The sequence below is a fragment of the Leptonychotes weddellii genome, chromosome 4, assembly GCF_054177405.1.
Source record: "Leptonychotes weddellii isolate Sample4059 chromosome 4, ASM5417740v2, whole genome shotgun sequence".
Classification (NCBI taxonomy): domain Eukaryota; kingdom Metazoa; phylum Chordata; class Mammalia; order Carnivora; family Phocidae; genus Leptonychotes; species Leptonychotes weddellii.
The window spans coordinates 7,804,220-7,828,718 of record NC_138372.1 but is presented as its reverse complement, the minus strand read 5'-3'; the positions used below and the strand labels follow the sequence as shown (position 1 = coordinate 7,828,718).

General features: G+C 50.2%; 1 protein-coding gene across 1 annotated transcript in view; it reads right to left on the bottom strand.

The window, feature by feature from the left end:
* DISP3 (dispatched RND transporter family member 3) overlaps positions 1-24,499 on the bottom strand; it is a 49,582-nt gene that overhangs the window by 11,081 nt on the left and 14,002 nt on the right. Inside the window, exons 2-11 of the mRNA XM_081816822.1 lie at positions 18,028-19,129; positions 16,932-17,151; positions 8,277-8,413; positions 7,242-7,376; positions 6,782-6,942; positions 5,324-5,463; positions 4,259-4,407; positions 3,892-4,053; positions 2,886-3,047; positions 737-850 (exon numbers count right to left, since the gene is read on the bottom strand). Of these exons, the coding sequence (XP_081672948.1) occupies positions 737-850; positions 2,886-3,047; positions 3,892-4,053; positions 4,259-4,407; positions 5,324-5,463; positions 6,782-6,942; positions 7,242-7,376; positions 8,277-8,413; positions 16,932-17,151; positions 18,028-19,126 (2,479 nt within the window). The 5' untranslated portion in view covers positions 19,127-19,129. The remainder of the gene's footprint in view (positions 1-736; positions 851-2,885; positions 3,048-3,891; positions 4,054-4,258; positions 4,408-5,323; positions 5,464-6,781; positions 6,943-7,241; positions 7,377-8,276; positions 8,414-16,931; positions 17,152-18,027; positions 19,130-24,499) is intronic.

Genomic DNA, 24,499 nt, shown 5'->3' with positions numbered 1-24,499 from the left:
GTGGGCAAGCCAATGGCCGTGATGGGGGGTGCTGGTGGTGGGCGAGCCAATGGCTGTGATGGGGGGTGCTGGTGGCGGGCGAGCCGATGGTCATGATGGGGGGTGCTGGTAGTGGGCAAGCCAATGGCCATGATGGGGGGTGCTGGTGGTGGGTGTGGGGATGGGGTGGTGGCACGGATGAAGCGGGAGGTGGCAGTGGTCACCAGGATGGGGTGGCAGTGTAGGTGGATGGATTGACCCCAAGTCACGGTGAAGATTAGGGTATTGGCGGTGCTGCCCGTGATGGGGGGGCGGGGTAAATGGTGGGGCCGGGGCTGCGAATGACAACAGCAGGCACGGAGGGTGACAACAGCCATGGAGTGACAAGGACACACAGAACTGCCCCATAGGGGGGCTAATTCCCACACGTGTCCCAGCATCCCACCTCTGATGGAGACCCGGGCAGGGATAAGCCAGCCTCCGGGGCTCAGGATGCCCCTGCCCTCCCCCAGACACACACACAACAGGTTGTGTGGGGCGCCAGAGGCCTGGCTGGGGTGGTGGCAGGAGGGGATGCCTACTGTTCTGACTGAGGAGAGCTAGTAGGATAGTGGGCAAGGGCCCCAAGTTCACCCCCCAACCCAACCCCTCATCAGTGACTCCAAGAACACAGACTCTTGTTCTCATAGGAACATCCTAGTACTAGGCAGGATCTCCCGAGGCCCTCCCCCCCAGCCAGACCACACTCCCCACTAACCCTGTGGGGTGGCCTCAGGTTGGCTGGCCCAGGGGACCCCCGAGCCCCGCTTCTTCTTCTCCAGGGATGTCCGGATGTTGTTCTGCAGGCTGTGGGGCTTCTCCTGGAACAGACCTACCCCCGTGCCTCATTAGGAGGGCTTCCCTGGCTGAGCCCGGCAGGGGAGGGCAGAGATGGAGAGAGATGGCCACCCTAGGGACACAGGCCTTGGGGCCCTCAGCTTGGGGGAGGAGTGACAGGGGTCTGAAAGAAACTGTATGGAACTGAAAAAAATGCCAAATACTGAATTTGCAGGAATCTGAAGGCAAAAGGAAGGCACCTGTCAGCTCCATCCAAAGGAAGACACTCTGACGCTTTCCCTCCTTGTCCTCGCCATGCCTCAAGTACCTCCTCTGTCAAATGGGGTGACTCCAAACCCCCAGAGGGTGGCGGAAGGACCAAACGAGATGCTGCATCTCATGCATTTAGCTCGTGATAAATACTCGAGTGGGAACAATTGGAAATGGCACATCATCAACCAGCAGAGATGACAAGAGACTGTCCTGTTTTGCCTCAACCACTGGGGATGGATTTTCTGTTTTCTTTTGTTGTTGTTTCATGAGAGAAATTTTACACCTTCAAAGATACAATCTTCACAATAATTCTCGGAGGTCATTATCATTAACCCCATATGACAGAGGAGAAAGCAGAGAGGTTCGGGGAGGTTCTGTGACCTGCAGAGGAAGTGAGAGGCAGAGCCTCCTTTGGATCCAGTCTTGGCAGCCCCGAAAGCCCTTTCTGCTGCAACCCCAACAGGTCTCCCTAAGAACAGTTCAGGGAGCTAAGAGGGGCAAGGGGCGGAGGCTGGACTTGGGCTAGTGTCCTGGCCCTTCTCCGGACAATTCCAGGAGCTTCGGCGGCACCATCCTGGGTTTTGTCCATCTAGGAACGAGGAGTGGCTTTTTGACTCACAGTTGGCCCCATAGCAGCAGTGGTAAGGGAATTTAATGCGTAGGCGCGGGCGAGAGAGAGAGGAGCCAGGGATGCGGCCGGGGCTAGATCCAATTTAGGAGGGGCTCTTTGGGCACCTCTCTGAGCTGCAGTCGATTATCATGCATTTGGCTAGTGCCATTACCAAGGGGAAGGCCAGGTTAATGTGAACACTGCCCTAATTAAATGAAGGCAATTACAGCAGTCAGCGGATCTTCTCCTAGGAGCTGGAAGCTCCTAGAAGCTTCTCTAACTGACCTGGCAAAGCTGTATGACCTTGCGCCAACCTCCCCTGGCCCCAACCCTGACGTCAGGCTTCCCTCTGTAAAATCAGGGCCTGGATCAGACTACCTCTAAAGCGAGGAGACATCTTCAACTCACCTCCTTGCTCATCCCTGACACCCACTCCCCATCACCAAATCCTATGGATTTCACCTCTTAAAAACCTCTTGACTCCACTGCCACCATAAGCACGCTGGCCCAGGCCCACTGTCTTACGTTCAGATGAAGGCACCAGCCTCCTACCTGGTCTCCCAGCCAGCTTCTACCCTGTCCCTCCCATCTACCTCCACACAGCACCTGGGAGAATCAGTCATGGCCCTTCTCTGCCTAAAATCCTCCGTAGCCCCCCTGCCAATTAGAATTAAATGCAGACTCCTCACTCCAGTCCTCCAGTCCCTGGCCCAGCATACCTGGCTAGCCTTAGCTCCTGAGACCGACTCTCAAACTTGGCCCTGGTTTTGCCCACCTCTGGTGCTTCCCTCTGCCTAGACCTCTTCTCTTCTCTCTCTCTCTCTCTCTCTCTCTCAGCCTGGCTAACTCCTTCCCTTTCTTTGAGTCTCAGCTTAGACACTGCCCTTTCAGGAAGCCTTCCATGATGCTGAGCTCCCCAGGCTCCCCGTTCTTCCTCCATCACAGCACAGATCTACTATTCCAATGTTGGCCCCTAGCAAGCAAATGAACTCCCTGAGCTCAGGAAGCCTGTCCTGCCCACTACGGTTTCCCCAGCACCCGGAAAATACTGGTTTCAGGAAATGGGGAAACACTCAGGCTCAGATGTGGAGTGATTGGCTGAGGTCGCACAGTGACCTGGACCTTGCATCTCGCAGGCCAACAGTCTTTGAGACCTGAACTCCGAAGAGAGCAGGGAGCCACAGGGGACACCCGACTGAACTCTTACCTGAGCAGGTGATGCAGGATATGCCCTCAGCGCTCAGGTTGTACTTGAGGTCCAGCAGCACCTGGATGTTGGTATCGGGCCGGAAGAGCAGAGGGGCCCGGCTGGCGGGGCGGAGCCGGCTGGCAAAGACCAGGGACAGGATGAGGACGGAGACAAAGAGCCCTGCCAAGAAAGGAGGCACGCTAGGCAGGGCCGGGGGCCAGGGCCTGGGGCCTGGGGGGGTCCTCACAGCCCTGGGGAAGAGCTGCTCCCTTTATGGGGGAGCAGTGTGGGACGGGGTCCCCGGGGAGCTGGCAGAGTTGTAGCAAGCCAGCCTGTGGGTGAAGCTGGTCAGGGATTGGTCCTCTGGGGGTCGGGGTTGGATGTTATTCATGTCACCTGGGGGGCAGGTGACAAGCTTGCATTCTTGGACAAGAACCAGCCACCATCTTAGAGCACCTAACAGTTTCTGAGGAGCTGGCACGTCCACTCGATTGTAAACAACTCTAAATACTGTCCAGTGACTATAGCCATAATAGCACTCAGCATTTATTGAGCACTTACTGCATGCCACACACCGGGCTGAGTTCATTCCTTGCACCGTGGCTTGCCCTCTGACTGCCCGATTAGATAGATACTATTCTTATCCTCAGGAACAGGATAGGAAACTGAGGCTCAGACTAACCGACAAACCCAAGGTTACCCAGCCAGTACATGGTAGAATTAGGATTCCAACGTGGCCAAGCTGGTCCGACTCCAGAGCCCAAGCATTAAGCGCTCTGCTCTACCACCCGGTGTGATGACTGGCACCCAGTAGGTGCTCCGTAAACAACAGTTATGGGGGACCAGCTCCATTCTACACGGGAAGGGGGTGAGGCCCAGAGAGTGAGACGCCAGCCCAGCGTCATGTGCAGGAGGGCCTGGGCTCCCAGGGCCGATACGTCCTTTGGGGAGTCTGTCCCCCATGCCTCGGGCACTGAGGAAAAGCTGCAAGTCAGAGGGGAAAGAGGGTGGAGACCCCACTTACCCACGATCACCCAGCGGCTCTTGACAGCGGACCACAGGGCCCAGTGGTGCAGCATCTCCTGCAGCTGGGCAATGAGCTGGCCCCTGCTGCCCCGCTCGGGGGCTGGCTGGAGGCTCTCGGGGGGCACAGACACCAGGGACACGTCTCCCAGCTCCAGCGACACTGCCAGGGCAGAGCAGCGGCTCATCAGAGGTCAAAGGCCACTCTGGTCCCTGTCCTCTCCAGGGAAGCCCAAGTGCTTGATGAGGATCCCCGATGGCCATCAGGACCAGCCTGTCCTCACACCATCTCATCAAAGGTGACCTACCTGGCAGACGCAGGCCCGGGTCTCACCGGGGTCAGCAGGGCAGGCCCGCGCCAAACTTACCTGGCTCCTCCTCAACGTTCAGCAAGGGGATGTCATCGTCCAGGTAGGGCATGGGGCCCTGGGCAGGGCTGCCCCCAGGCTGCTCAGGAGTGGCGAACACGTCCCCGGGAAAGTGCAGGGAGCTCTTGCGGCCACACTTCTGGTGGCAGCTGTGGGGAGAGTGGGGGCGAGGGGTGAGCCCCGAGGGCCCCGGGTGCACAGGGAAGGTACCAGCCACCGTATGAGCCCCGGCATCACACTGCTGTGGACGCTTCCTGGAGGACATTCACCATAGACTCCCAGGAGCCTGTTGCCTGATTCCTTTCCGGGGCCATCTCCCCAGCCAACCCCCCGCCCCCGGACCCTCGGTACCATTCTTCCTCCGGGAAGACAAAGGATGACGGCAACCATGACCCAGGGAGAGGGTCCCCTGCGCTGGTGTGCCCCACCCCAAACCCAGAACCCCTGTCATTCCCAGTACCCAAGCCCAGCCAGCCACCCAGGCCTGACTCCATGTGGTAACCCTCCCTCCCTCCCCCCTTCCCCGACCACCCAGCCTGCGAGACCCCAACACTTTGACCTCCGGCAGCACCTGTGGGCCGACCCATCCAACTCTGCACACAGCTCACTATGTCTAAATATGGTTACTCCACCAAGGCAAAAACCCGAGAAGCATTTAACATGGTGGCTGGCATGGGGGGGGCCGGTCAGACCACTGGGTTTAAATCTCAGCTCTGCTGCCTACTGAACAGGTGACCTTGAGAATGTCACCCACCCTCCCCCAGCCCTTGTTTTTCGTCAGTAAAATGGGCGAAACAAGGGAACCCAGCTCCGAGGGTCCTGGGGGGGAATGCACTTCCTGGCACGGAGTAGATGCTCCCAGATGGTAACTCCCCGGCAGGATTCTCTTCTCCCTCCTCGGTCCCGCAGGAGTGCCCAGCATAGAACTGGGCACACAGAAGGTGCTCAATAAAGGATCTCACAGCTTTTAGAAGAGAGGGTGGGGCGCTGAGCAGCCCTGGAGGACGTGTTACGGGCATTTGGTGAGAGGAGGACACGGCCCCCCCCCCCCCGCCGGCCGCTCACCTGGTCCGGCAGGCGTTCTCTAGGGGTGCCATGTAAAGGCTCCAGATGCCCAGGGCAGCCGGCATGGTGAACAGCACAGCCAGCCAGCAGCAGGACACGATAAGGGACATGAACAGGCCAAAGTCGTGGACGGCCGGGATCTGGCAATGGAGAGGTACAGGTGGGCTGTGAGGCCGCTCAGGCCCGGAGTCCAGGGAGCCTGGACCTCTGTAGCCAAAGGCACTCAAGACCCCAGACCACTCCCAGAATGGGGAGGGGGCGGTGAGGAGGCCCAGGCTGCCAGGAGGACATCAGAAGGCGAGGGCTGGTGGAAGGGGGCACAGCAGGGGAGGAAGAGTCCCACCTCTGGGGCAGAGGCTCAGGTCCACACTGCAGCCCCCTGCCTACGGTGATGCCTGGCACGGAGCAAGCACTCACTAACGGTCATTACCCAAGCGCCTAGGGGGTCAGAGGAAGACAGCCTGTTAGACCAGGCCACATGTGAGTGAGGGTAAGGGAGAGAGTGCTCACATGTGCACCTGGGGCTGGGGAGCCATGGGGGGTGCTCCGGGGTGTCCCAGGGACCCGCACAGGGATGTGGCAGTCGAAGGAAACTGTAACCAACAGCACACAGGCCCTCGCTGTTTGTGAAAAACTTTGACAACCAGCTCATTTCAGTCCCTGAATAATCCACACAGGAGGCGAGTGAGGCTCAGAGGTCTTAAGGTCACACGGCCAGTCACAAAGGGGACCTAGAACCTAGCTCTGCCTGTTTTCTGGACACAGTTCTCTACCAAGGCCCAAATAATCCCAAAGCATCTAGTGGTTTCTAGATGGGATACTTGGCCCAGGTCATTAAATGTTTCGAAGGCTCGGGTGGACTCACTGCCTTTCGGGTTCTCTTGGCACCAAGGACCTGGCCCAAACTCAGATAACTCAGATCCTTCTCCTGAGCTCAACTCAGGGGCCTGAAGGAGCATGGGGTCAGTGAGAGGGATGTCGATGAGAAGGATGACAATGTAGGGTGAAGCTGGCTGGTGGGTGGGAAGAGCTCTGGACTGGGGGTCAGCAGACTTGGTCAGGCTCACCACTTACCAGCTGTGTGACCTTGAGGAGGTCACTTTACCTCTCTGGGCCTCAGTTTCAGTATTAGGAAAATAGGGATGTAATTATACCTCTGTCATATGTCTTGAAAACTAAACGTGGAAGAGCTTTGGAAATTGCCACACACCCTTCAGGGCAGAGGTTGGATTACTATTAATGAGCATTAATAATAAATACTATTTGTATTTTCATGATTTTCCCATTTGTTAAGTTCTGGTAATGACGACCAGTAGCAAGAACGGAGTCTAGCGACGTGGCAGGTGCCTTGAGGCAAACGCCGTGTGGCTGCAAGAGAAGGGGTGAGTGGGAGGAGCAGAGCCCAGGGACCATGGGAGGAACGGGGAGACTGGGCCAGGGACAAAGGCAGTCTCTCACCTGGGAGAAAACATTAGCTGCGTAGGCAGCGGCCGTGGTCAGGGATGTGAAGAACGTGGCCTTGCCTGCCGTCTGGATGGTGTGGATCATCCGCAGCTGGGGGTCCTCCAGGTGGGTGGCCTGGCGGTAGGTGTTGATGAACACAAAGACATCGTCCACACCTGTGGGTGGGAGCCCCGGGCCAGCAGGGGCAGGCTCAGGATCATGTTGCTATCTCCAGAATCAGACCCACGCTGGGCCTACACTAACCCAGAGTGGCCCCCTGAGAGGTCAGGCTCCAGGGGAGTCCTGCTTCTCAGCCTGGAGTTTGGAAAGACCCATCCGACTTTGGCTCTACCCACCAAGAATCCAAGCCCCACCCTCCATGCTCCCTGGCCCTACCCCTTCCCCAGAACGAGGCCCCTATTCCAAATCTTCACCTCCTTTCCACCCTTCCCACCATGCCACAGAGGCAACTCACCGATGCCCACTATCACAAAGGCAGCCACGCCGTTGAGGATGCCCAGGTACTGGATACCAAAGACCACATGGTACAAGAAGAGTGCCACCAGGCAGCTGAGGCCAATGCTGGCAATCCCGAAAAAGGACAGGAACACTGGGCAGGGCAAGAGGCACATGGGATAGAGTGGGAGGGCCCAGCAGAACACACACCCTCAGGGACACAGCTGGATCCTGCCTCACACCCCATGTCCCCACAGAGTGCCCTTCACCACCCTGGGTGTGCCCTGAACAGTTCTCATGCCCAGAGAGAAGGGGCCAGGCAGGAGGCCAGAGTGGCAGAGGGAGCCATCTGAGTGGGTGGTTCACAGACCCTCATCTTCATAGAACTGACCTCGGTTGCTAGTAGGGAATTATTATATGTTTAATATCTGTCACCCCAGTAGACTAGAGGTTCCATGGGGGTAGTAAACGTGTCTATGATATTCTTCACTGGATCTCTGGCACCTCAGAGCATCCGACACATAGTCAGTGCCCAATTAATATTTGTTATGTGGATGAATGAATGAATGTCTTTTCTTGTTTTGAAGCTCTGGCTAATCTGTCATTTGCTTGGGCAATAGAAAGTACCTACTGTATACGCAGAAAGAAGCAGCCAGGGTATGTGGGAAGGTGGCAGTGTTACAGCGAACTGAGGGACAAAAGGGCAGCTGGGGACTATAAAACAGGCTACAGAATAATCCATAAAGGAGGGTCCGATACTCCAGACTCCCCAAAACAAAATTTTTAGCAAGGAAATGATGGTCAAAGGGCACAAGGTTAACCATGTGAGGTCCCGGGAGTGGGGGCCCTCAGGTATGGCCCGAGCTGTGTCTGGACCACAGTGCCCCTGCCTGGGGTTGAAAGGTGACCTCTGAGCATCCCACCCCACCAGCTCTGACATGGCGGATTCAAGATGATTTCTGGAATTCTGGAGAAGGCAGACTTTGGTGGAACAAGAGCATGTGGGGTGGGGAGAGGGGAGCTGGCTCCTGCTGGGCCTTCTGAGGAGGCCTACCTGAGCAGGAGGTGAGAATGTAGACGAGGGCCGCGATGCAGCTGCTGCTGATGAAGGCCAGGAGCATGTCGTTGTTGAAGGTCCTGCGCACCTCGTAATCAAAGAGGTCTGTCCCCCCGTATAGAACCTGGACTTTGCTGGTGGGGGTGGAGAAGAAACACAGAAGTGGTTTGCAGATGGCTGTTGACACTTGGAGAACCAGGAGATATCCACCTCCACAGTGGCTCTTTACCTTGGCTATACATTGAGTCACCTGGGGGCTTCCAAAAATCCTGATGTCCAGGCCAGACTCTAGACAAATTAAACCACAATTTCTGGGGTGGGGCTGAGTCATCAGTGTTTAAAAATCTCGCAGGTGATTCAAATGTATGGCCAAGGTTGAGACCATACTCGACACAGATAATAATCAATCACAGTCAAATCCTACGCCATCTCCCAATTCTCAATATTTGCTGCAAAATCCTAAATTCAAACTGGCTTCCATATATGCAGTTTTACATGGCTATTCAGTGTGCAGGTGACACAAGCTATTCTTTTTTTTTTTTTTTTAAAGATTTTATTTATTTGTCAGAGAGAGAGAGCACAAGCAGGGGGAGTGGCAGGCAGAGCAGGCAGAGGGAGAAGCAGGCTCCCCGCTGAGCAAGGAGCCCGACATGGGACTTGATCCCAGTACCTTGGGATCATGACCTGAGCCGAAGGCAGATGCCCAACCGACTGAGCCACCCAGGCGTCCCACAAGCTATTCTCAGTAATAACAAAAACATAACCAGCTGGTCACATTGAGTTTTAAAATACAAATCTGCTTCTGGCCATGATGGAGTGATAAGATCAAATCTAGATCTACCCTCCCCATGAAATTAACAACAACAAAAAAGAGAAAATATATAAAGCAAGACTCTGGACATGAGATAACACAGGATGATAATACCTGAGCGATGAGAATCAAAATGGGTCCTATGGTTATCCTGACTTACCACCTTGAGAGTTGCTGGGCCCCAGTGCAGCCTAATATATGGGCTATTGGGCTCCCTAAAGGAGGGTGCAACTTTCCCAAACTTGATGGAAACTATAAACCTGCTGATTCAAGAAGTTCAAGCAACTAACTCCAAGTACAAAACAACAACAACAACAAAAACCCCCCAAAACCATGAATGAAACAACAACAAAGCACATCATAATCAAATTGCTCAAAACCAGTGACCAAAAGAAAGTCTTAAAAGTAGCCTGAGGAAAAAGATCCATCACACACTGAAGAACAAAAATAAGGATGACTTCTCATCAGAAACAGTGCAAGTGAGAGGACAATGGAGCAGTACCTTTTACCTACTGGGAAAACAGTTGACCCAGAATTCTACACCCAGCAAAACTATATTTCAAAAGCAAAGGCAAAATGAAGACCTTTTCAAATACACAAAAGCAGAAAGAATTCATCTCCAGTACCTCTGCACTATAAGAAATGTTAAAGGAAGTCCTTCAGGTACAAAGAGAAGGATAACAGATGGAAACATGGATCTATACAAAGGAATAAGAAGGACTGCAAATAGTAATGGCATGAACAAATATATAAATTTTTCTTATTACTCATTAAGTCTCTTTATAATTGACCATTTAAGCAAAAATAATAATATAGTGTGGTATTTATAACGTGTATGAAAATAAAACATATGACAACAATAACATAAAGGCCAGGAAGAAAGAAATGGTAGTATACCACTGTAAGGGTCTCACACTATACACAAGGTAGTATAACATCATCTGAAGGTATGCTGTGATAATCTAAGGTTGCATACTTTAAGCCCTAAACCAAGCACTAAAATAAATAAAAAGTTATGGCTAAAAGGCTAACGAAGGAAATAAAACATAATAATAAAAAATACTGAATTAGTCCAAAAGAAGGCAGAAGAGAGGAAAAGGGGAACAAAGAATATATGATAAGTAGAATAAAGTAAGATAGGCTTAAGCCTAACCATATTAATAACTGCATTACCTATAATTGTCTAAACACCCCAATTAAAAGGCAGAGACAGTCAGACTAGCTTTTAAAAAAATCAAAACCTAGTGGCCTACAAGAAACGCATTTTATGATTTTTTTGAAGACATTTATTTATTCAAGTAGTCTCTACACCCAATGTAGGTCTTGAACTCACGACCCTGGGATCAAGAGTCCCATGCTCCTCTGAAACCCACTTTAAATATAGACACAAATAGGTTAAAATCAAAAGGATAGAAAAAGATGTGCCATGCTAACTCAAATTAAAGCAGGAATGGTTACATTAACAACAAACTAAGTAAACTTCAGAGCAAAGAATATTACTAGGGATAAAGAAGACAATTTCAAAATGATAAAGGGTTCAATTAATCCAGACAACACAATCAACCAATTTGAGCTAACTGATATTTATTAAGCACCCCACCCAGCAATAGCAGAATATGTATTCTTCTTAAGGGCACAAGGGAACATTTAGCTAGACAGACCACAATCTGGATCATAAAACAAGACCCAATAAATTTAAAAGGACTAAAGTCATACAAAAGAATTAAATTAAAAATCATCTACAAAATGATATCTGGAAAATTACCAAATATTTGGAACCTAAATAATATACTTTTAAATAACACAGGGGTCCAAAAAAGAGATCAGAAGAGAAAATAGAAAGTATTTTGAGATGCACCTGGGTGGCTCAGTTGGTTAAGTGCCTTTAGGCTCAAGTTATGATCCCAGAGTCCTGGGATCAAGCCCCGAGTCAGGCTCCCTGCTTCTCGTTCTTCCTCTCTTTCTACCCGCCCCCCCTGACTCTGTGTTCTCTCTCTCTGTCTCAAATAAATAAAATCCTTAAAAAAAAGTATTTTGAATTGAAAAAAAATGAAAACACAACATATGAAAATTTGTGGGACGTACTAAAACAGTACTGAAAGGGAATTTTATAGCAATAAATACCTATATTGGAAAAGAAGAAAGGTTTCAAATTAATGAGCTCAGCTTCTAGTTCAAAAAGTATAAGAGAAAATTACATGTAAAGTAGGTAGACAAAAGGAAGTAATGAAGATCAGAGAAGAAGTTAATGAAAAACAAAACAAAACCAATAGAAAAAAAAATCAAAGAAACCTAAAGCTAGTTCTTTGAGAAGAACAGTAAAATTGACAAGCCTCTAACCAGACTGATCATGAAAAAAGAGAGAAGATACATATGAAAGAGGTGACATCACTAGTTTCTACAGATATTTAAAAGATAATAAGGGAATATTATGAATCACTTTATACCAACAAATTTGACAATTTAAATGAAATGGACAAATTTCATGAAAGACTCAAAAACTACCAAAGCTCATGCAAGAAGAAATAGATAACGTTAATTGCCCCATATTTTTTAAATGAATTTTTAAAAAATTGAAATAGCAGGGGCGCCTGGGTGGCTCAGTCGGTTGGGCGGCTGCCTTCGGCTCAGGTCATGATCCCTGGGTCCTGGGATCGAGCCCCGCGTCTGGCTCCCTGCTCGGTGGAGAGCCTGCTTCTCCCTCTCTCTCTGCCTGCCTCTCTGCCTACTTGTGCTTTCTCTCTCTGTGTCAAATAAATAAATAAAATCTTTAAAAAAAAATTGAAATAGCCCTGTGTGTGTGTATTTTTTAAGTGTGCAAAAAAAGAAATAGATACAGAGTCCAGAAATAAACCCACATATATATGGACAATAGATTTTTGTCCTAGGTGCAAAGGCAATCTTTGTTGAAGGGATAATCTTTTCAACAGATATGCTGGAACAATTAGATATCTGTATAAAAATATGTGGCATCTCCATACACTGGATTACTGCTCAGCATCTAAAAATAATAAACTATCGATACCTGCAACAACATGGATATAACTTAAAATAATTAGGCTGAAAGAGGTCAACTAGATGAGTGCATACTATATGATGCCATGGATATTAAATTCTAGAAAATGAAAACCAGTATATAGTGATAGAAAACAGAAAGTGGTGTCTGAGGTAGGGGTGGACAGACAAGAAAGGGCAGGATACAGTGATTAGCCAGGGTACAGGAGGAAACTTTTGGGGGAGATGGACAGGTTCACCATCTGATTATGGTAAAGGTTTTATGGTATATACATGTGTCAAAACTAATCAAGCTGTAAATTTCAAGTATGTGCAGTTGGTTGTATGTCAATTATATCTCAATAAAGCTGTTTTAAAAAACCAAATGGAACGTTTAAAAGCCAAGTAGAAAAGATCTTTGGATTATCTACTTTGTTGAACTAAATAGGTTAATTGATCTTTCATTAGAGTAGAACACTGAAAGTTCAAGCAACTGTTTATTAATTAATTAATTCATTCATTTGTATACCATTTATAGAGTGCCTTTGAAGTTCTAGGTCCTATCTTAGTTGCTGGCTATAAAAAGACACAGGCCCAAATTTTTACTCTCAGGTATAAAGGAATAGCTCATGGAAGACAATATTCTTGCCAAGAACTACAAAAAGTCAGATAAAATTCAGAAGTCATCTATTTAATGACAGTAGAGAGTTCCTAAAGTAATGAGAAGTAGAGGAACTCCAGAAAGACTCTGGAAAGAGAAGAACCTAGGAAAGGTAAGTTGCCCTTCTACAGCTGTTTTCATCCTGGAGGCATCTGCTGATTCTGAACACAGGCAGAAGGCTGAAAATCAAGGCTAGGAGTCAGATGAATTAGCATTGTTTGGGGCAGAAACTTGTAGACCAGCAGAGTATATGGTCAGTTTCTCCCTCCGTACTTGTGCTGGGTAGTGGAGCTGCATGAAGCATTAGGCTGCAAGTCTAAGCAGAGAGCCTCTGAAAAAGTGGCATGGAGTTTTTGTTTTATTTTTCTTTTTGTAGTTCTGAGAAATAAATATTAGAGTTTGTAACTGTCAGAGAAAAGAGTTGTGCAGAATACACCAGGCTCCCAGTTGAAACTTCTAGAGAATCAAGGGCAAACAAGAGGCAGACTGAAACTTTGCAGGGCTGCAAAACAGCCCTGACTCAGCAAAATGGTTGGCTACTTAAGGTGATCAGTCACAAATCTGTCTGCCTAGTGGAGAGAAGGACAAACTTTCTGTGCAGGAAAAAATATCATCTGGACCTCTTTGTTTTTTATACACAATGTTCATCACTCAATAAAAATTACCAGGCATACTCATAGGCAGGACCACATGACCAAAAACCAAGTGAAAGAATAGACTACAGAAACAAATCCACAGGTTATTCCTATATTGAAAGTCAGCTGATAAGGACTTTAAAATAATGATAATTAATATGTTTAAGGAGAGAAAGGATAATATGTACAAAAGAAATAAAACTAAAGAATTTCACCAGGGATTTAGATCAATAACAAAGAATCAAATGGAAATTCTCCACAGAAAAACTTAACATTAACATTAAAATCTCAACAGATATTATTTGGCAGATTAGATATAACAGAAAACTGGAGTATAACAGTGAACTGGAATATCTAGAACATAGAAAGAAATGAAACACAGAAAATAACATATACTAGAACATAGAAAAAAAAATAAAAATCTTGGAAAGAGCAATGAAAACACATGGAACTCAGTGAATAGGTCTAACATTTGTGTAATTAGAATCCTAAAAAGGAATCCTAAAAGGTAGAAACAATATTTGAATAGGCAATAGCCAGGAAACTCCTAAAACTGATGACAGTTATCAACCTACAGATTCAAGAAGTTCTGTGCATTCCAAGCAGAACAAATACAAAGAAAACTACACTAACAAAGAAACATAAGAGTAGTTTCACAACTCTTGGTGAAACCAAAGCCAAAAAAGAAATCTTAAATGCAGCCAGAGAAAAAAGATAATTTTTCAAAGGGCAATCAAAATATTTACAGCTGACTTTCCCACAGAAATGATGGAAGTCAGAAGACAATGGATTGAGAGCTTTAAAGTATTAAAAGAAAATAACTACCCATTTATAATTCTATACCAGCAGAAATATGCTTCAGAAATGAAAGTAAAATAAAGATGTTTTCGAGGCCAGCAACACAATTTATCACCAGCAAACCTGCGCTAAAAAAACAAAAAACAAAAAAAACCCAAAACTACTAAAGAGAGTTCTTCAGATCAAGAAAACGATTCCAGGGGGAAACATGAAGTTGTAGAAAGTAATGAAGAGCAACAGGAAAAGTAAATATGCGAGTAAATATAAATGAGTACTGACTCAGTAGAGTAATAATGTAATGTCTTATGGGGTTTAAATGTATATAGAATTAAAATGCATGCAACAAGATATAAGCACAGTGAACATGTTCTAAAATTCTAGTATTATCAGGGAAGTAGTAAAAGTGATCATGTGTATTATTCTGTAATAAGTCAAGGAGCATGTTGCCAATTCTTGGGTAACCAATAATAGAATAATAAAAAGATCTGATCATTCCACAAGAAGATACTAAAGTCAAGTCTATAGGGACTCTGCTTGTCACCACACCTATGAAGCTCTAGGGGGATGGGAAGGGGAAGAGAGGCTTTTCTACTCAGGCAGAGGTTTTGACTCAGCAGCTGAACATATTACACAGAGGTAACTGTCGGTATCTGAAACCCTACAGATCTTCCTGCAGCCAGCCTCTCCCAGCTTCCTAATCCAGCCAGCCAAGTACCTTCCTCAGGAACATTTCCATTTATTCATCCATCCACCCATCCACTCGTTCATTCCCAAGACAAATTCCTCCTAAGGGGTTCCTGGCACTGTACTGGGGGCTAGGCCTATAGAAGTGAACCAGGAACAATCCCAGGCCTCAACAAACTCACACTCTACTGAAACATAATGAATCTAGACTTCCTGAAATTTTAATGTGCAAACAAGTCACCTGGGAATCCTTCAGGTCAAGGAAAGGCCCTGAGATTCTATATTTATAACAAGCCCCCAGGTGATGCTGCTGCTGCTGATCTAAGGGCTGCCCTTTGAGTGACAAGGAATTAAACAACTAAAATACAGACTGCCAAGGGCTACTACGGAACTGTAGCTCAGAGAGGTGAGAGAGCCCACTGAAACTCACACAACTAAGTGGAGTCGCTGGTATGCAACCCCAGATATATCTAACTCAACATATGCTTTTCCCTGCCTCCTTTAGGGAGAAGGAAGGGCACGGTGGAAGGGGGCAGAGTGGGCTTTTGATCCAGCTTTAGGGAGAAACTGCCCAGGCTGGATCTTAGTGGATGAACAGGGCTTCCTTGGCAAAGAAGCATGGCTGGGAGAAGGCTCCTAGTGCAGCGACTGGCGTAAAAGCACAAAGGGTAAGGGGTCCAGATTCAAAAGCGTGGATATTTTTTTTTTTTTTTGAGAGAGAGAGAGCATGTGCAAAAGTGGGCAGGGGCAGAGGGAGAGAATCTTAAGCAGGCTCCACACCCAGTGTGGAGCCCAACGTGGGGCTCAATCTCAGGACCCTGAGATCATGACCTGAGCCGAAATCAAAAGTCAGATGCTTAACTGACTGAGCAGCCCAGGTGCCCCAGAAAGCCTGGATTTTAATGTCATTCCACCACTTATGGCTTTATCATTTTGGACAACTTCCTTAATTGTGCTGTGCCTCGATTTCCTCAACTGTAAAATGGAGATAATCATAATAGCACCTACCTCACTGGGTTGGTGTGAACATTAAATGAGATGTTGTGGGGCGCCTGGGTGGCTAAGTTGGTTAAGCGACTGCCTTCGGCTCAGGTCATGATCCTGGAGTCCCGGAATCGAGTCCCGCATCGGGCTCCCTGCTCAGCAGGGGGGTCTGCTTCTCCCTCTGACCCTCCCCCCTCTCATGCTCTATCTCATTCTCTCTCTCAAATAAATAAATAAAATCTTTAAAAAAAAAATAAATGAGACGTTGTGTGTAAGGGGCTTCTACCTGCTCTGTGCCACATGAATGTTAGCTCTGATTTTCACAGTAGTTGCTCAAAGTAGTTGCTCAATGTAATGGATGAGTAATGGAGGGAACAAGGGTATTTCAGGCAGAATGATTCCTCCTGTGTCTGGGGCTGGCCTGTCAGGGCAGAGGACTGAGAGGCATTCCAGTTATTGTCCATCAGGACTGACAGATGAACTATCTAATGCTCTTTCTGGGTGAGGAGGGGCCTAGTTGTATTCTTAGACACATATCCCAAGGTTTGGAGGACAACCAAAGCACCCACTGCCTGAGAGCACCTTCACATCTCTTGGCTCATCTCCTCCTAATGCCTCCAGAAGGGTATCAGGACTCACCATCCCCATTTTAAAAGCAGGGAAACTGCAGCCTAGAGAAGAGTGACTTGCCAACTACCTCCCTGGGTAGTAGAGGCAGAGAGGCCAATACTCCCTGGTCAATACTCTTTTCAGAAAGCCCTTTAGCACCATCTCAGGAGAAAAGCAATACCCCACACCTCCAGGGGCAAGAACTGTGGGATTTCCTGCCTCCGCCAAAGCTGTCATGTTCACTACCTATTAGCACTGATCAAGAAAAGGAGTCTTTCAGCTATCTGAGTGACAGGGAGGATGCATTGGGCTCTGCCCCTGATTCAGGAAGAAAGACCTCCTAGGGAGAAGGTTGAGGGCAGGTGATCTGGGGTTTAGGAGAAAGAAGCACCTGGAAGATAGTTTCTTGCCCTAACACAGCCCTTTCCTGGTATACACAAGGGCAAATACACACTGGGTGCAGCTGGACCTCCTACCTAGTAGACTGCTTGGCCAGCATGGCCACGTAGGTGACCACAAAGCTCTGAAACTTGGCCCGCTGCTCCTCCCAGCGATCGTCCACCGAGTAGTAGTTGGGCAGGGGTGCTCCAAACAGGATCTCGCTGCGCAGGAGGGAGCTCTTGAGGTTTTCTGCGGAGAGGCCCTCGTCCACATACCAGTAGAACTCGGGGTGAGTCATGGCCAGCTCTAGGGAGCCTGCAGGGGTGGGGGCCCAAGGAGCTCAGAGTGTCAACTCCCCCCCAGCCCTCCATCAACGTCACTCTGGCCTCCTCACCATTCGACTCCTTTCTAAGGACGTAGGAAACTCCCCCTCTGGCTGCCTCCAACTGTCCCTAATGGGACAGAGAGAGGGTTTAAAGAACTCACTGCCCAAGAGCAGCAGCCCCCAGACCTGCTCAGGCAGCGCCCAATAAATTCACATTTTATTTGCATGTGAACTTCACCTAATTCCAAGGCTCAGTCTTTGTAATCCTTGAACTCCACCTTCCCATTCCAGTCCCCCTCCATCTGCCTAGAACCTTGTTTATGTGTCCCTTAAAAGGCACACCTAAGCCCCCAAGCCTCGCAACCATTCTCTAGCCCCCTTCAAGTCTCATCCCTAAATTACCTCGAACTAACCCCATCTTGGTCTCCCTTCAACCCCAGTCTCTCCCCTATCTTCCCCTGATTAGATGCCCAGTCCTCTGTCACCACACCTGGGCTTCCCTCTAACCAACCTCATGCCCAAGCCCCAGCCCATGCTTTCTCTAACTCCCAATTTCCCTCAACCTAGGTGTGCGCCCAAACCTCCTTCCTTGCCTCCCTCGGATCCCATCTCACACCCAACACTGCTCCCAGCCCTTCGACCTATCACCTTCAGGTCACACCCAGCAAGCAACTCCAGCCTGACTCCGACCCACAGCCAAGTCCCACCCCAACCTCCTTCAGGTGTGAGTCCAAGGCCAGGTTTCCTATGCCCCTCTAAAGTACCTTGTCTCAACCCCAGGAAGACCCAACCCCCAGCCTTATCAAGGCCCTGCCCCTTATAAGCCCCACCGATCCCCACCCCCAGCCACACACAGGTCTGCTCACCTCGGATGTCAGCCAGGTCCTGGCCCATGCCATCATAGTAGATCTTGCCCCCTCTCTCAGTGGGGAAGAAATAGGTCATGAGCGAGCTGGGTGGGGAGCAGTAGGAGTAGGACCCTAGTGGAAGGTCCTTGAGCACCTCATGGGGCTTCCAGCAGAACTCCCGGAAGCCCGGGTGGTCCATAATCTTGCGCTCAATCTCGTGGATTGTGACCAGCCGCTCACTGGTAAAAATGTTGCGTTCTGCGTCGCCGCGTGCCAGGAAAATGAGCTCGATGCGCCAGTGCGCATGCGTCTGGGTGTTGGAGCTGACATACGAGCGCGAGTAGTCCCAGCGTGAGGCACCTCGGCGGGCTCGGCTCTGATTGGCTGCAGCCAGAGCAGGGGGCGGGGCGCTGGGTTGGCACCGCCCATTCTTCTCCAGCCTCCTGTTCATTGGGCCTTCACTCTGGTTGGCTGCCAGATCCGCCGGGGGTGGGGCCTCGCGCCGAAGGCGCCCAATCCGATTGGCTTTTGGTTTCTGGTCGGCGGAAGTGTCCGGAGATAGGCCTGGGCCACGCCTTGGGGCCGCAAGGACAGCTGGGGGGGGCCTGCTGACCCGCCGGGAGCGGTTGCCCAGATGCAGCTGCTGCAACTGCTCTGAGATAAGGCGCTGGAGCGTCTCAGAGGTGAAGTCGGCCAAGTCGCGCCGGTTGCGCCCCCAGGACCCAAACTGGGACTTGAGCGCCAGCGCGAGGGCGTCAAACCGCTGGGAGGCCTCGTGGTTGCGGATCTCAAAGGCGTTGTAGGAGATGTCAATGTCCAGCGGCGGGTAGTAGAGGAACATGAAGGCTGACAGGGCCATGGGGATGCTGCAGCCCAGGAAGAGCACCAGCCCCGCACAGCACGGGTTTGTGAAAGCCCAGCCCAGAGTACTCCAGAAGCCCGAGGCCGGGGGCCGGGAAGGCAAAGTCCAACGCCGCCAGCAACACTGCCCTCCTTCCCCAGCTTGCGGCCCTGGCTTCTGGGCCCTCCTAAAGGCCTCACCCGTTGCTTCCTCCTCCTCTTCCTGCTCCTCCTCTAGCCACACATCCTGCAGCAAAGGGTCATCCTCCGAGTCCATAGCCTACAGGAGAGGGAGAGGGTCAGCAGGCTGGAGAGAGGGAGAGGAGGGTGCCCCGTGGCTGCAATTGCCCAGCCCTAGGAATCGACTCCGTCCACAAATACTACAGTGGAATTGCATCGAGCAGGCATTTAACTCAACTGAATTTAATCACTCGTACACAAAACAGAAAGAAAAAAATATGTTATTTGTCCATCACCTCCCCCAACTAGATCTTGGCTCTCAAAGTCCCAGAAAAGGGAGAATCACAGCCCAGTTGCAAACAGAAGAGATATTCCTTCCCATGTAAGGGCTTTTTGAAGGGAACTTTGACTGCGCCCGATTTCCCAACTTTTGCTTCACGCTCTGATTTTATTTTATTTTATTTTATTTTAAAGATTCTGTTTATATGACAGAGACACAGCGAGAGAGGAAACACAAGCAGGGGGAGTGGGAGAGGGAGAAGCAGGCCTCTCGTGGAGCAGGGAGACCGATGCGGGGCTCGATCCCAGGACTCCAGGAACATGACCCGAGCCGAAGGCAGACGCCCAACGACTGAGCCACCCAGGCGCCCCCACGCTCTGATTTTAGAACTCAAGGCCAACGTGAGGTGTTACTCCACTATAATCACTTTTATTTAATCAGCAACTCTGAAGTACCTTGCAGAAGTATCAGGGTAGAAGGGAAAGAATGTGATCTTTGGAATCAGATGGACCCGAGTTTGGGTCCTGGTAGCGTGAACATTGGCAAGGTGGGAAACCTCTCCGAACCTCAGAGTCTTTGTCTATAAAATAGAGGTGGCCATTCCTGCCTCACACAATTGCAAGGAAGGTCAAGGGTGGAAGCACGCTGCAGTCTGTGCAGTATATTCGTTATTATCTGTCACATAAACAGATTTCTTTGCTCCCCTCTGGGGGCTGCAATGTGCTCAGCCATTGTCCATGGGGCTGTGCCGGAGCTAGATGCCTGTCATGGCTCTCCTCAAGAACTCTCAATAGCTCCCCACCCCCTCTTTGGGACGCTGCAGCTGCAGCCACTGTTTGTCAGACTCAGACCACTTAACATGCAGCTCCAGCAACGTCAAACCTTTGGGCATGAGCAGGGGCCAGGCATCTGTCCCCCAAGACTTGGGCACAAGCAGCAGGAGGCCCTGGCAGGAGAGGGCAGGCTGGGCAGCCTGAGGACTCCAGCAGGGTGGCCCGAAGGCAGGAGGCCTTCCAGCATCCCCGGGCATGGCCTGTCCCCCTTGTCCCTCCTGTCCTCTGTTTGGACGGAGGGAGACTCATTATCCAGTTAGATGCCAGGCATTGAGAAGAGGAAGCTAATTATGCCAGAGCTGGCTAATTAATGCTGCCTTTCCTATTAACATTCTCTAGAGTGCTCCATTTCAATTAGACGGTCTGTCCAGGAAGAGAAGGGGCTGCCGACAGCCCAAAGAAAGTGAGGAAGAGAGGGTGAGGGGAAGGAGGGGAGCAGAGACAGGGAGACAGGAAATGGGAGAGATGAGAGACGAGACAGTTGGAAAGAGGAGACAGAGAGGAGAGTGGAATTGGGTGGGGGTGGGCAGACAGAGATGCAAATAGGGAAACAGAGAGAGAGAAACAGAGTGGGGCGAGGGTGGGTGGGAAAGGAGGAGGGCAAAACAGAAGGCTTGAAAGGGAGAGAGGCCTGGCAAGGGTGGGGACTGCTCCTGTAATATGCAAGCTTTCTATGATGAGATCATCAGACTTTCCATTTGCCATGCCCTAAAGCAAGCCTGCCGAGGGGATGGTATCTGCTCCGGGGCCCAATTTGTATCAGCAGAAACTCCCGAGTGTGAACCAGAGGCAGCTCAGACTCACCCCGAGTCCAAAGGGCAGAACTAAGTCAGCCTGTGGAGGTGGGGGCAGGTGGGAGCCTCAGCCCCACTCCCAGCCTTGGAAGGAGGATGCCGATGGCATATGGTGGAGGGACTGGGTCCTCTTGTGCCTTTTTCCTGGGGTCCATCCACCCTATCCCCAGCCTTTTGGGGTGTACAGTTCATAATATGTTGATGTGTTTGTGTAGGGGGGCGTCCCAAGGCCAGGATTCTGGATCACAGCTGCATTCCCCGAGTGATTTGGGGGATCCTCTAACCCACTGCTATTCCACCAGGAATGCCACTCCCTTCCCCAGGTGTCTGAGTCTAAGGCATCTTTCAAGGTCTTGCTCAAGTGTCACCTCTGACAAGAAGCCTTCCCAGATCTGAAGCCCCCAGCTGCCTGCCTAAGCTTCTCACCGTACTTCAGGGGTAAAAATTACTTAGGGACAAGGCAGGCGAGGCAGAATGTTAAAGACTATGGCTTTGGAGGCAGACAGACCTGGATGCCGATCCTAGCTGTATGACTTAGGGCAGACAGGGTAGCCTTCCTGAGCCTCGGTTTTTCCATCTGCAAAATGGGGCTAACAGTACTCCTCACAGAGGTGGTTGGATGATGTACACAGTAGGCTGACCACAGTCCCTGGGAAATGACAACTACTGTCCTGTTATACTCTGCTTCTCCCCAAAGGCTGCGAACTCCTGCCAGACCCACGTGGCCCATTGCATCTGCCACAGATGATCACAGCAATCTCTCTTATCTCCTGTGCTTTTCTCATGGTATGACTGAGATTTCTCCCGTCCAGAATTAATGTCTGCATTCCTTCCCCTTGAATCCAGGGGCGTGGGGGTGGTGGTGGTGTTGAGACCACAGCAGAAGTGGTGCTCTGAGACTTCTGAGACAATGGGAGAGGCTGCTTCCCCCGGGCTCTCTTGGGACACTTTGTCCTTGGAAGCCAGCTGCCACACTGGGAGGAAGTCCAGACGAGCCCAGGCAGAGAAACCACACGTAGGAGCTCCTGCTGACAGCACCAACCACCAGACACGTGGGTAAAGACACCTCCAGTCAAGGAGTAACCCAAGCCTTCAAGTCTTCCCAATTGAGACCCAGGTACTGTGGAGGAGAGCTAAGCCACCCTCTCCTGCACCCTGTCCTGAAAGTCCATGAGCATAATGCATTGGTTGTCATACATCACTAAGTTTGGGGATGATTGCTGACATAGTAACAGTAACTGGAACAATTACAATGAATCCCTGTCCCCCATGTGTGACTCCATGCCCTGCAGACAACATTTGCTGGATTTAAGTGACCAGAAAATTGGGCACAGCCATTCTGCCTCCCAGTGAGAGCCCCACAGCTGGGTAGACATGAACTCCAAGAGATCAGGGACTTTGCTGTTATGTTCCCTGCTGGGTTCCATGTGGCCTAAAGTACTCGGTGGGGGGCAGGGGGTGGTGATCGTGCTTAACAGATATTGTTGAATGAAAGAAGGCAAAGAAATCTCTGGAGAATCTGACTTAGATATTAGATAAGACTTCCCCCTGGACAGAGGATGGTCACCAAACAATATGAACATATGGCCAAGAGTGTGGTTACTTCTGCCTGGGGGCAGGGGGGGAGGATCTTGAAGAGGATGAAACAGACAAGCAAGAAGTGGACTTGATGAGTTCTTTGTCTATTGCCCTCCCACCCGCATGCCCACCTTCTCAGTCCACCCCTGGAAAGAAAAGCTGCCATGTGGGAAATGACACCAGACTGGTGGTCGGCCACCAGGGCTGCAGGCCTCGCTCAGCCACCAAATTTCTGTGTGGCCTTGGGCATGTCCCTCTCTTCTTGGGGCCCTGTCTCGCCCATCTGGCATTGGGATGGTGAAGAGCCAGGTCCTTCTAGCGGTGACATCCGTAGAAATTGCAGAGGAGTCCTAATCTGCAGGCCAACAAGGGTGGGTGAGATCTGAGAGACCCTCCCCAAACCCAGGGAGGCCCAGCTGGCAAGTGGGGGCTGACAGTGATGCCGCAGTGGGCAACCACCTCCTCGGGCCCTTCCACAGGGTGCGCAGCAAACTGCACATTTATTTTCCTTTCTCAAATGATGGGAACTGATAGCTTAGCAAGGAGCTCCAGCTGCTCCATGGAAAGGAGCTAAGGACAGCTCCACAGTGCCCGGCGCCAACTTCCATTGTGCCTTTATGGTCTTCCATTAGGGTGGGCCCTTGGAGGTTGCTTCTGCTCCTCGCCCACTCTGTCTCTGTCACACACACACACACACACACACACACACTCTCAGAGGTGGCCAGAATTGAACCCTGGGCCTCCCAGGAGCCCATGAGCCAAAGTGGACATACATCCACAAAACAAGCTCTCCTCCCTTCTCTTGGGAGAAGCAAGTGGGGCAGCTGCCTACAAGGAATGGTAGACCCTCGGGGCCTGGAAGGGAAGAACCTGGCCCAGTTTTAAGGGCCAGGTGTGGGACAACCCAAAGACACATTTGAAGCATAATCTCAATTTTATAACAGAAAAAATAATTCCACGTGTATATGCATTAAAAAAACCCATTTATAGTGGTTATCTCGGTCTGGGAGGATTATGGGTGATTTTTATTTTCTTTTTTATACTTGTCTATTTCCAATTTTTCTGCAGTGATCAGGTGCAGCCTTACTTTTAGAGTGAGAAATAACTGTTATTTAAAAATAGAATGTGTGTGTATATGCATGGAAGGGATTTTGCTAACAGCCTTCAACTCTTTGAGGAGTTACTATAATCAGCCTTGGAGGAGGGTTCTGTCTACCAAGGAGAGAAAATGAGGAGGGGTGACCAAGTTGCAGCAGGAAAGACCCTGGTTAGACAGCAGAAGGACCTGGAGAATGCCCAATGAGTGAGCAAGTGTGGAAATCTCCTGCTCCCCTGAGATGAACAGAAGGGTCTTTAAAATGAACAGGGAGTAGATCATGGCTCACTGGGCCCAGAAGGGACACCAGAGTGCAGCCAGTCCAACTCCTTCATCCTCCAGCCAGGGAAACTGAGATCCGGTGAAGAGAAGGGACTTACCCAAGTTCTTATTGGGTAAGAATGGGGCTTTGGTGGGAGGCGATGTTACCCTTATTGGGTAAGACCAGGTTCTTCCTTTCCAGGCTCCGAGGGTCTACCATTCCTTGTAGGCAGCTGCCCCACTTGCTTCTCCTAAGAGAAGGGAGGAGAGCTTGTTTTGTGGATGTATGTCCACTTTGGCTCATGGGCTCCTGGGAGGCCCAGAGTTCAATTCTGGCCACCTCTGAGAGCGAGTGAGTGGCAGAGCCGGGACTCTTGGCTTGGAGGGCTCAGTCGGCTCCATCGCCAGATTCTGGGCGGGGGGGTGGGGAGGGGGGGTTGGCAGTCCCCGGAAACAACCAGGCATGTGCACCCAAAGAGCCAAATGGGGAAGCTATTTTTAAGGTCTAGGGAAAGAAGCATTCTTCAAGTCCCAAGCTAGGTGGACTCCCCTACCTGGACAGAATGGGGCTTTGGTGGGAGGCGATGTTGCTTCACAGACACCCCCAGCCCCCTCCTTGCTCTCCTGC